Raw genomic sequence first — 13624 nt, forward strand, 5'->3', positions numbered from 1 at the left:
TTTTGAACAGCTGTCAGAAATTAGGCTAGAGTTTTATCGATATGTATGAACAGCGGCATTAAATGACGAAGAATAAACAGCTTTGGAGGGGCGAATGAGCAGCGCTGCTGCAGGGCTGTAGCAGTTAGCGCCGTCCTGGAAGGTGTTGTCACTTCTGAATTATTGGCTATTCTTGTTGTTTTATTCTGCCTGTCCACACACATCGATAAAGCGAATATCGCACTAGACTAATTTGGGACAGCTGTATTGAATGACCACCTAAACGTCACGTTTAAAAATCATTGCGTTTGCAACGCGAAACAAACGGACGCTTTCCGTCGACACTGAACGTCGCATGAAAGACGTGATGAGCAGTATGTGTTTGGCCTGACAACAGATGCTGGACTGCTTTTTTCTTGGTTTGGTCCAGACCAGCTCTTTCCATAATGTGGAAAGCCAACTCGTTGCTTTAGAAGAGACACGTTTCATTCTATCGAAGATGAAAAAGTGTTCATCGCCCTTAAGGTATGCAGTTTAGAGTCTACGTTACTACAAGAGTTGTCCTGAAAGTAATGCACCGAATTTTATTTCTCAGCCGATAACAATGCTACGAATAGTACTATTTTAAGTCATCTGAGTGATCACGCCAAGTTTCCGTCACTTCCGACAGATAGCGTAGCTGCAGGACAGTTTCAAAATAGGGTCTGTAGGTGATGTACGTTGCAAGCAACGTGCTGTCGTTGAATTTCTCACTGCAGAGAAAGAAACTGTGGGGAATATTCGCAAACGCTTGTGCAAAGTGAATGGAGCATCTGCCTCCGGCAGAAGTACAGTTATTCTCTGGGCACGGAGAGCGAGGACACCTGAAGGCGGTTCGGCGGAGATTCACTATTTGCAGCGGTCGGGCAGATCATCCACGGTTGTCACACCTGACATATTGCAGCGGGCTGATGTTATACGCGAGGATAGACGCATTACGACTTGGTAGCTGGCGCTGCGTCTGTCAATCGGCAAAGGAAGTGTGGATGCAATTATCCGCACTCTTGGATGTTCAAACTTTTGTGCAACATGGTCCCGCGGTGTGTAACGGTGGGTCACAAATCGCACAGAAAAAACATTTGTCTTGATTTGCTGCAATGTATCGAAGCTGAGGGGGAGGTCTTTTTGTCCCACACTGTGACAGATGATGAAACCTGGGTTAACCATTTTGAGCCTGAAACGAAACGACAGTCGATGGAATGGCACCATTCCCACTCTTCACAGAAGAAAATATTCAAAGCAACTGCATCCGCTGGTAAGGTCAGGATCACCGTGTTCTGGGACTGTGAAGGCGTGAATCTCATTGATGTGTTGCCAAGAGGCGGTTCCACTAATGCAGAAGCATATGTCAACTCATTAACAAAACTCAAGACGCCCTTACGGCGACTTCGGAGCCACAGCAACCCAGGAGATGTTTTGCTGCAACACGATAAAGCTCGGCTCCACACAAGTCTGCGGACTGCTGAACACGTCGCAAAACAGGGCTGCACAGTGCTACCCCATCCACCCTGCAGCCCTTACCTAGCCTCCTCCGACTTCCACTTCAAAAATGGCTCTGAGCACTATGGGACTTACCATCTAAGGTCATCAGTCCCCTAGAACTTAGAACTACTTAAACCTAACTAACCTAAGGACATCACACACATCAATGCCCGAGGCAGGATTCGAACCTGCGACCGTAGCGGTGCGCGATTCCAGACTGAAGCGCCTAGAACCGCTCTGCCACTGCGGCCGGCGACTTCCACTTGTTTGGGCCATTAAAGAATGCCATTTTGAGGACGACGAGGAGATGATTCACACAGTGAAGTACTGGCTCCACCACCAAGACAAGGATTCGGCACACACGCCGTTGTTTCGCGCTCAAGGAAGGCCAAAGAACTTGATGGACGTTATGTGGAGAAATAGGGTGTGTAGATAAAACACCATCCCTTTGTGTGTGGAAGTCTCATTACGTTCCGTAAGGAATTGTGGTGCATTACTTTCTGGGCGTCCACCCCCGGTAGCTGAGTGGTCAGCGCGACAGGATGACGATACTACGTGCCCGGGTTCGATTCCCGACTGGGTCGTAGATTTTCTCCGCTCAGGGAGTGGTTGTCGTGTTGTCTTAATCATCATCATTTCATCCAAATCAGCCGGCCGAAGTGGCCGTGCGGTTAAAGGCGCTGCAGTCTGGAATCGCAAGACCGCTACGGTCGCAGGTTCGAATCCTGCCTCGGGCATGGATGTTTGTGATGTCCTTAGGTTAGTTAGGTTTAACTAGTTCTAAGTTCTAGGGGACTAATGACCTCAGCAGTTGAGTCCCATAGTGCTCAGAGCCATTTGAACCATTTTTGTCATCCAAATCGGCGGGCAAGTCGCCGCAGTGGCGTCACATCGAAAGACTTGCACCCGGCGAACGGTTTACCCGACGGGAGGCCCTATCCACACGATATTTACATTTACTTTCTGGGCAACTCTTGTAGACATGCTTTTGGTTGTTTAGCTTACGTAACTGTCTCTTAAGTTTGTCGGTGCTTTTTGGGACGTCTTGTATAAATTTATGGAAATAAATTATGGTTGGAGTGTGTGTTCAAGCATCCCCTGTGGATGTGTAGGTAGATGTGGCATGGTAGAAGAGGGGACAAGTCACGGGAGACAAGTCACAGGAGCTGTTCTGCTCAGTAACTCAATTACTCGTACTATCAGCGTGTCCGGAGAACGTGCCTCACGTGAAGTGGGTCGACCGTAGTAGTGGGGCGGGGGTGGTGGTGGGGGGGGGGGGCAGGGTGAGTGGGCGGGCGGCGAGCGAGCGACGGCAGTTGTCGGTCGCGGAGATTTCTTCGCCGCCACTCTGCGAGCTGCAAGCTGGCGCGGCACGGCCCCCGAGGGAGCGCTGCCAGGGAAGAGGGACACAAGGGCAGGGGGGAAAAAAATGTGGAACGCGGGAGGGGGAGGAAGAAGGAGACGGAGAAGTCGGGACAGGGGGAGAGGCAGAGAGAGCAAGTGCGACTCGCAGGGAGGGGGACTCCAAATGAACATTCGCAATTAATGCTAAGTGGCGCGCAGCCGGGGTCGCCCGCCGGCTGGAGGAACTTTTCATTAGAGCCTCCGGCGTGCAAGGAGGGCGCGCGGTCTTCTCGTGTCAGCAGGCTGCAGGCTCCGCCAAATGTAGCGCCAGACGCTGCCGCGGAGAGCGGCGGCCGGCACAAAAGTCGGGAAGCGGGGGCGGTTCGGCCGATAAGTCATGCATAAAATTAGAATGTAATGGGTCGCCCTTCCACGCCCGCCTGCAGGAGGAGACGGATGCCCGGCCGGTTGATCCGCCGAGGTTCCTCCGCGGCGCCGGATTGTCGCCTTTCCAGATTACTGCGCTTCCGCCGGGGGGAAGTAATCTCTCCCTACCTTCCGGGGAGGGGACGAGCACTCACTGCACGAGTCTGCGGAATTAATAGCGAGGGCTGAGGAAAGCTAGCCTTGTTATGTTCGAGATTGTACACGTATTATTTCGTCTCCCATCGAGGGATCCGTGCTACTCAGATAACGGCGTGAAGTAAACTTAACTAGCGCTACTCTTCCTTCCCTCCACCCTTCTCAGGCCTCCTCACAAAAATGAGAATCTCTTCCTTTCAGTTGTATAACTTTGGTATTTTTAAATCTGTTTCTGTTTTGGTTGGCTAGTGGTTACGGGCTGTTAGGTGGTCAGAAAATGAGCTACGGGGGCTGTTACTTTTAAGAGCTCTGAGTTGTGCTGCATATCTTATTTTCAATTCCCTGCATGTTTGTCCCATGTATTCTGACTATGTGTTGAATGCCGGTTGACACAACAAAATTGCTTTTAGATACAGAGTGATGTGTTAATTCGCCAACCAAATTCATATTAACATCAGTTGATTCCACATAACAAGCTACGAGAGTGATGCTGTACAAGTGCCATATAAACGTATACGTATCTCTATACAAGTGTACAATATTTAACACCTTAAAGAACTTTAAAGGTAACACAAACATCTAAGAAGCAAGCTCGTCTACACACACACACACACACACACACACACACACACACACACAAGGAGGGGAGAGAGAGAGAGAGAGAGAGAGAGAGAGAGGGTGGAGAGAGAGACAGAGAGAGAGAGAGAGAGAGAGAGAGAGAGAGAGAGAGAGAGAGAGAGAAGATACTGGTGGGGGAGGGGGGGGGGAGGGCGGATAAATAAAATTCAACTTCGGCACAGAATACATTTGAGAACAACTGAACACCGACTAGGATGGGACAAAAATAGACACTGTGACACTGCGTGTTGGTCAAGTGAAAAGAGTTTGTTACAAATAAATTCTCCAAAATATGTGCATTACTTGTGCGTGGTTTTCAGTAACTCATGAGTACTCAGAAGACAAAGGATTAGCCGTAGAAATAATAACAGGAAATAAATGCGCGAAATATTTTGACACAACAAAATTACATTTGATTATAGAGTGATGTGTTGACTCGCCACCAAATTCACATTAACATCATTTTGTTGCTTATGAGAAGCTACCAGTGCCTGATAATGTGCAAGTGGTCCTGCATAGCCGCAAAATTTAAAGGAAAGGTAATGCCAGAAAAAAAGAAAAATCGCCTGTAAGCGTAATTTTGCATACATCAGCTATCGCTTCAATGCGTTTACATTTCACAAATCTGAATAAAGAAAACCCACTTATGATGCTACAGATGTGCTGAAACATGTTTGGGTCACATGGAGAAGCAGCGTTTTGTATAACAGGAGGACATGGTACCCAATAATCCTAACCCAGTGCTTATTGACTGATAAGATCATACCAGACAAATCACATAACATTTACTGAGAAAAGGTTCCACTATCTCTTAAAATGGAGAGGGGAAGAGAATTTGATAATCTAAACAGTGATGCACAAGAATGTTGCTGAAAATCTCTATGGCAAGGAATTAAAGGTGAATATATTTCAGACAATACACCTCCTGATAGCGAAAGGCGAATAGTGAGATGTGTGGCAAAGACAGGGGATGTCAGAGAGAGTTTGGTACAGTTTGCACTTAAAAGAATCACACCTTCTAACTATTGGGAACGAATCATTAGCTTCGCTGTAAAGCGTGTGGAGTTCTTAAATTTCCTGTAATACATCGTAGACCAATCCTGAACCTCCGTTTCCTCAGGGAAATTCTCTTCCCGAATGAGCTACCCACAGCTCCTCTCCCTGCCACCTCTGCCTTATAATGGATAATCCAAATACCTGAAATGCATGAAACTACGAGGAAAATTATATTCAAGGAAAGAGTCACCACATTCACCACCACCACCACCACCACCACCACCACCACCACCATCACCATCACCATCATCATCATCATCATCATCATCATCACCGGCGTCATCGTTATCATTTCCTCTCGACATTTCTATGCATCTCATCTTCAGTTAGGGCATCGTCACGGTCTCTCGTTAGCACCTGCAATCCAGCGAAGATCTTGATGGGGTCACCTACCAGTCATTTGCCTGGTGGCTACATTTTCCATCCACTTAATTTTAAACAGAGTTCTCCAATTTCTTTGTTATTCCGCACCCTGTAGTGATGCATGGCATGAATTTCGCCTCTGCTATCTCTAAAATTCTCAGTTTCCTTATTTGCGTTACAGGTCCATGTCTCATTGCTAAAAGTCGGAGTCAGTAATACTTGCTGATAATAGACTTCCGATTTTAGACACACCGGAAAATTTGTACTGCAAATTCCATTGAATTTGAAAAAAGTTCTCCAAGCCCTTTTTACTTACTTTCATTGCCTTTTGGTTTCCTAAACTTCAATTTAGCTTACTTTCAAACATTTGTTATAAAGAATTTCGAGTATCTTTCGAAATTCATTTTCGCTGTAGACCAAGAATACCCCAAAAACAGCATACAAAAAATACATCAGATAAATTCACTAACACATTCTTCTTTCTCGTTTACGGATGTGAAAACTTTCTGTAGGGTTGCCAGTAAAATTTTAATCATTTGTAATCTGCTTACCTAACTCCTCTTTCAAGTCTATATTACTTATTTGGCTTACAATGTTAACTGTAACACTGATATGTACCAAAATGCCCCACAAAGTTCCAGGCACGTGTTGGCCGATTATGTCCGATTAACGTAACCGGCTGTGAAAATTAAAACATTTTTATACAGGAGCGAAGATAGTGACTGATATACAAATTAATTTGTCAAGTATAATTTACGTTCTTTCACTCTACAGAAGATACGGTAGTTAAATGTTTTTTGGTTCTTTTAATGACCTATTTTGAGTATGTAGTGGAGTGTAATCTATTAATCATTAGTAGAGTCAGCCTCTCATCACAGGATTTAGTGGATCTCCTGATCCCGCGTCACGTGACAAAAAGCGTATTTGCTGTTGAAGAACACAGTTTCCTGTGACCGAGGCAGGAGGTGTGTGCGAGTGTGCTACAGAACAATAATTGTTACGACAGGTTATGGAAGGTCTCTTGAGGCTATTAGCGTGCCAGACAAACTCTGTGCCACAACTTTCTCTCGGTATGACGCTTAGCACAAATAATGTGTGGAATTATTATTTCTCATTTGATACGACGAGTAATGATAACACAAATAAAAAACCTCCCGTTACTGGCCTGCATAGCATAATTTGTCGAAAATAAATTTGCAGTCGAAAGTGTAATGCAAATATCAGCGTATTACGGTGTGCGTACACTTTAATCAATCATCATCATTTACGAGCGACTTCTTTCAATTTGTTTCAGGTATTACCATAACATCCACTACCAGCGACTGGCTTATGAAATCTAAACTGGTCAGATTATGGGAGTAAACATTAAAGTCGTGCCGCTCTAGCTACGAATCCAACGTTGAAAGTTTTTGTACGCTAATTTCTCATGAGGTCAGGGAACGTAAACTGTTATAACGCCACAAGGAATATTATTACAGTTCTCGCAACGGACCATTACAACATAACAACGTAAGAAAACAATGGAAGCGATGCCGGTGTTTCGGTTTTTTTATTTTTACCAAAGCTGTTAGATGTGTAGCTGTGGAAGTGACTGCTGAAAAGTTTCTCGTCGAACATTTAAAAATACACTTTCTTCTGAACTACAGTTTACATAACAACATGAAATGTACTTACCAGTGAGCGCTGAGACACCTGTTTAGCTGCTGGGTCTTCTACACTACAATGAATATGTATATAACAATGCACAAATCGAAATACCAGAGATGCTCTATCTAGGATTATCACATACATTTTACAAGTCATTCATCACGACTATAAAATATACATAACCTAACGTTAACATAATAGTCATGTTAAATGCTAACTGTACAGTATGCAAAGAACAACAGCGACAGAACAGAAGATAGGTTGATGGGGAGGCATTGTTTGTTTCAAAGCGAAGCTCTTTGTCTAGCTAGCTCTAATGTTGTTTCTGTAATGTCTCGTTTTGTTTGTTTCTGTAGATGTTGTTCTGTTAATGGAACTTTCCCTCGGTACCCAGTCTGATCTGCTCAACCAAATCCAAAAACAATGTAAACTAGAAAGTGAAAGACAATCACTTGTGCAGGCGAGATTAACAAACAGTGAAGAGCAGTTTTTTATCTGCTGTAGTATTATTCACATCATGATTTTAGTGATTTGTATACAGTACACTCGGTCGAGACCAACCCACACAGAACGCCAGAGACTGGCTGGTGAAACTGATAGTTGCGGAGCTGCTATGACGTGGTACCGAGGGGACGTCCGCGGGTGCCCATGCAAGCGGTCGGTTTACCTTTGTCCGAGTAATGCCCGCTGAGGGAGCTGTACACTGAGTTGTTCACGTCATTGCCGGATGGGTCCAACCCGTCATCTGCGAACACAGTCGTACCGTCCACGTCGGTATAAGCGCTGCCTTGCTAACAACGAGCAGAAGACCCGACCGAGACCCCACAGCTAGGTTTCCACCTCACATCTTTTATAATGTTCTCTCCGATTAACATTTCAAGCCAGAAATACATAAAGAACCAGAGACTGATGCTGCAATCAAGCCTCATTAGTGATTACTCTGCCTACACTACAAATTGGCCAAAAATCGTACAGGGATGTTTCCTGACCAGTTAGTGCAGCAGGTGCAGCGCGCTGTAACCTGATCCGCCAGTTCGTTAAAACGCTGGTTCGTTGAGTATGTCGGGGATTAATCCATTGGACTGTCCTGGATCGCCCTCTGCATCAGTACTGCGTTAAGCAACATTGTGACACGTAGGTAGCAATAGAGAAGTATTTATTCTCATACCTCCACGGGCCATTACTTCCTCGTTCGAAAAATGATTACTGGGTTCAATAAGCACAGTACAGCAGCGCGAAATAAGGGAAATGAATCCAGGATAGAAACTACTTTCAGAAATTTTCAGAATTTAGTTCCACATACTCCATTGTCTTATGTTATCAGTTAAATTCTGATCTTATGTCATTCGCAGGTGGTGCCAAATAGCTTATCAGTATTTTAAGACAAAAATTTCAGAGCCACCAAAAGCTGCTAATGAAAAAAGTCTTTATTAATTATAGTTCGAGTTAATTTGTAATTTTTGGGTGTCAAAATTGTTTACAATATAATTTATTTGCTAGATTGCAGATTCATACAATGCTATGACCGGTTTCGATTGTGCTAACAGTGTCTTTCCGTCCTTCCATACTTTGCATTTTATCTATTACATTTTTTCGTAATTTGTTGACGTACAGTGAAGTCATCGACGACACAACATCTGTTGCACCTAGTATTTTGATTGTTAAATTTGCTTGTATTATAGTGACATTCCCATACCAGTTAGTAGCCCGTTCATTAGAATAGTTGGTTTATCCACTCACATATTGTCCCAATATTTTACTCTTATTACTTGTGGACCTCTTTCACTACCCTAAATCAAATTACCAGATTCTTTTTCTAGTATTTTATTTTTATACGTAATTTTCGTTACATAATTGTGCATATAGTAGTCTCCTCTAGCAGAAGAACGTTTGTCTCTATCTTAAGCAGTACCATCATCGAAGACAAAGTAGTTTTAATGACTCAGTACTTGACTGTATAATATATCCCGAGCTACACACGGTAGCGATAGTGTCACTTTGTTTCCATTTTATATTGTAATTACTGTAAGTAGAATTTTATATGAACAAGATTTTTTCTTCTGTTTTAAATTTGTAAATGTTTACTGACACAATCGAAACTGGTGATAACATTGTATAAATTTGCGATCTAGATAAATAAAGAAAAATATTGTAAAGAAAGATAACTGTTCCAAATGCTTGACCATTGACTTACAAAATTATTTACAGCTGGGATTGTTCTTCCAGAGGGATCAAATAAAATATAAACCATTGTGCATCATTACCACCGGTAGTAAAATGCAATGTTTTAATTTCAGTCATCATAATCAATGTCTTTCGAAAGCCTGCAACCACGTCGTTAATCTTTCCAATAATACAGCTCAGAACCAGCTAAGTGTTCCCACGCATAGCAGAACGCATTTCAGGAAATGGGAATGAATTCCTGAAACGTTTCACGCTGTGCATGAAAAAGCGTAGCTGGTGCCGTGTTTCATTACTTGAATCAAAATCCAACAATATATAGTCAATAGTGAAATGCATTGTTGCAATTGATTTATAATTTCGACACACTCATAATCAGATTCTGTATGAAGGACACCACAGAAAGAACATTGCATTGTGCCTGCGGTACATAATTTTATGACACCTGTAGATGATCATCTGATCGAAGCAAGTAATACATAAAAAATTATTTCATCAGCAGCTGTTGGTTATGAAATTTGATTTATCTTATCTCATCTTCGCTAAGTTAGGACGTGTATTTTGAAGGCCGTAAATGCAGAAATTAGTTCTGATTTAAAGCCTAATGGATCTAGATCTTCTTGCTGAAAATTTTTCGTGATTTTATAGCAAGAAAACGATCCTATCATCAAAGCTTATTGAAGCAAGGTAGGTCTTGTCACATCTAAGGAATAAGTTAGTAAAAACAGAAAAAATAAATACTGCCTAAATGGCCTTTACAAGTTAAAAATATGTTCTTCAGTTGAAAACTGATACATTGTTATTCCTAACAGCGCCGAAAATTGCATGTCTCAGTAGAAAATCTGACATAAATGTCGTTTTCTTTACCTACGTTTTAAATTGAACACCTTATGCAGTAAATACGAACGTTAAGGATCCTCACTGTGGGAACCAATCTCAAAAGCTTCTGTGGCAGTAGTCGGGTCTTCTGCGTAATACAAATGAGAACTGTTTGTAATGACACAATCTCGCTACAAGCAAACCACAGTCACTTTGCAACACGTCTCTCTGGTCTGAACAGAGTCCAGTCGCGGTCGACAGCTCCTCCAGCGCTTCGCGGGTCGTGGGTGACAGGCGCTACTCAGTGCAGGTGCAAGACAAGGCGAGGGCAGTCAGGCGTGCTCGTATCCGTGGGCGGCCGGTGGGCCCGAGGTGGGGGTGGAGCTCCAAGTGCGTGCAGTGGGCGTGGTCAGGCAGAGCAAGCGTCTCATGCCCAGCTACGGTCCTAACACTCTCTCTAGGCTATCTACGTCTGGCGGCGATCAAAAAGCGGAGTACGAAATTTACTATTCCTCATTCAACCTTAGCAGCGATGTTCAACATTTCCGAATACACAACACGAGATTTTATAGCAAATGTTACACACCTACTGTAAGTCGCTTAACTTTCTGTATGCTGATTTGATCTAATTTTTTTTGACAAAGGCATACGAAAGCCATACATCTTTCGTATTAACAGGAGACATGGAACTCAATAACACACAATGAGCCATCCGATTTCGAAAGACTATGTCTTATACGTGAATGAAGACAGAATCTTGGGGTGAATATTAAATTACCCACTGAAAATATAAGTTTACCTTGGCGCCAGTTGTAAGCTGCCAATTCGTGTGAACGTGAGCAGGGGTACCCATGGTGCAGTCAGCTTGCACTCCCGCTCTTTCATTACCCAATCTGCATCGAGTAATGATGGCAATAACACAGCAAGAAAAGCTGTTTTATATGATAAATTTCAACAGGAGTACTAGCTGTGGGACCAGAGTTTGCTCGAGAGTACGGCAGTGCACCTCCTACATTGTAAGGTGAGGGTTTCATTGAGACGATACAATATGTGATACGACACACTGTAGTAAGGCTTGTCCAATGCTACAGTTACTCGTGCGACGCTCATGTTCCTACAGGTGACAAGCAACAGCCCGCATCTCGTGGTCGTGCGGTAGCGTTCTCGCTTCCCACGCCCGGGTTCCCGGGTTCGATTCCCGGCGGGGTCAGGGACTTTCTCTGCCTCGTGATGGCTGGGTGTTGTGTGCTGTCCTTAGGTTAGTTAGGTTTAAGTAGTTCTAAGTTCTAGGGGACTGATGACCATAGATGTTAAGTCCCATAGTGCCCAGAGCCATTTGAACCATTTGACAAGCAACAAGTTGCAGTAGGTGGCAATGGCCTCGTGTGTGGCATGCTGCTGGCAGTCTTATGGCTTTCCTTCCAGCCTTAAAAATAATTTCGTCGTGTTAGCTGCATTTCGTACACAGCACTGTGTGACCTAAAATGCAACAAATGTAAACTAGTCAGCGACTACGTTTTTCACAGCAAACATTTTACTTAATTTAGAAGTATAAGAATGACTATGGGCAATAGAAAACAGAAAATCACTTCGTTAACAAGCTGCTAATCAGACTGTAATATGAATGGGAAAAATTGCATGTCACAGAACTTGTGCAATTCCCAAAACAGCGGTTTTTAATGTTTTATGTGAAAAGTAGAAGTTTTACTGAGAAAATAACTACAGAGATGGATGAATTATTGCTTCACATACACTAAACAATTTTTTTCTGCTCATTGGATGATCTGAAATATCCCTCCCAATCTACTGAACGACACATTTGCATAGAGTAACCAGCACTCCACGTTGCGCCAACCAGTAGGACAGAGAATCGTGTTGGTGTTTGTATCGCTGTCGTCCCACTGCGGACCAGTTAAGTCACTTCAACCATGCTTCTGCGGGGTACACCAGTGCGGGTTGGTTCTACAACGTATCATGAGTTGCATCACTTGTCGCATCACATATCATACACTCCTGGAAATGGAAAAAAGAACACATTGACACCGGTGCGTCAGACCCACCATACTTGCTCCGGACACTGCGAGAGGGCTGTACAAGAAATGATCACACGCACGGCACAGCGGACACACCAGGAACTGCGGTGTTGGCCGTCGAATGGCGCTAGCTGCGCAGCATTTGTGCACCGCCGCCGTCAGTGTCAGCCAGTTTGCCGTGGCATACGGAGCTCCATCGCAGTCTTTAACACTGGTAGCATGCCGGGACAGCGTGGACGTGAACCGTATGTGCAGTTGACGGACTTTGAGCGAGGGCGTATAGTGGGCATGCGGGAGGCCGGGTGGACGTACCGCCGAATTGCTCAACACGTGGGGCGTGAGGTCTCCACAGTACATCGATGTTGTCACCAGTGGTCGGCGGAAGGTGCACGTGCCCGTCGACCTGGGACCGGACCGCAGCGACGCACGGATGCACGCCAAGACCGTAGGATCCTACGCAGTGCCATAGGGGACCGCACCGCCACTTCCCAGCAAATTAGGGACACTGTTGCTCCTGGGGTATCGGCGAGGACCATTCGCAACCGTCTCCATGAAGCTGGGCTACGGTCCCGCACACCGTTAGGCCGTCTTCCGCTCACGCCCCAACATCGTGCAGCCCGCCTCCAGTGGTGTCGCGACAGGCGTGAATGGAGGGACGAATGGAGACGTGTCGTATTCAGCGATGAGAGTCGCTTCTGCCTTGGTGCCAATGATGGTCGTATGCGTGTTTGGCGCCGTGCAGGTGAGCGCCACAATCAGGACTGCATACGACCGAGGCACACAGGGCCAACACCCGGCATCATGGTGCGGGGAGCGATCTCCTACACTGGCCGTACACCACTGGTGATCGTCGAGGGGACACTGAATAGTGCACGGTACATCCAAACCGTCATCGAACCCATCGTTCTACCATTCCTAGACCGGCAAGGGAACTTGCTGTTCCAACAGGACAATGCACGTCCGCATGTATCCCGTGCCACCCAACGTGCTCTAGAAGGTGTAAGTCAACTACCCTGGCCAGTAAGATCTCCGGATCTGTCCCCCTTTGAGCATGTTTGGGACTGGATGAAGCGTCGTCTCACGCGGTCTGCACGTCCAGCACGAACGCTGGTCCAACTGAGGCGCCAGGTGGAAATGGCATGGCAAGCCGTTCCACAGGACTACATCCAGCATCTCTACGATCGTCTCCATGGGAGAATAGCAGCCTGCATTGCTGCGAAAGGTGGATATACACTGTACTAGTGCCGACATTGCGCATGCTCTGTTGCCTGTGTCTATGTGCCTGTGGTTCTGTCAGTGTGATCATGTGATGTATCTGACCCCAGGAATGTGTCAATGAAGTTTCCCCTTCCTGGGACAATGAATTCACGGTGTTCTTATTTCAATTTCCAGGAGTGTATGTTATCAACTCTGTGAGTACAGAATACACCATTTGAGTCCAAGAACGTCTTATCTCACGGTATCTACTTTTTTGTGGAGGT

General features: G+C 45.0%; 1 protein-coding gene across 1 annotated transcript in view; it reads right to left on the minus strand.

Annotated features, from left to right (window-relative positions):
• The window catches only part of LOC124799176 (lachesin-like), a 930642-nt gene that overhangs the window by 52827 nt on the left and 864191 nt on the right, over window positions 1–13624 (minus strand). The window contains exon 8 of the mRNA XM_047262712.1: window positions 7778–7855. Within this exon, the coding sequence (XP_047118668.1) occupies window positions 7778–7855 (78 nt within the window). The remainder of the gene's footprint in view (window positions 1–7777; window positions 7856–13624) is intronic.

This window comes from Schistocerca piceifrons, chromosome 5 (genome assembly GCF_021461385.2).
Source record: "Schistocerca piceifrons isolate TAMUIC-IGC-003096 chromosome 5, iqSchPice1.1, whole genome shotgun sequence".
NCBI classification, from domain to species: Eukaryota; Metazoa; Arthropoda; class Insecta; order Orthoptera; family Acrididae; genus Schistocerca; species Schistocerca piceifrons.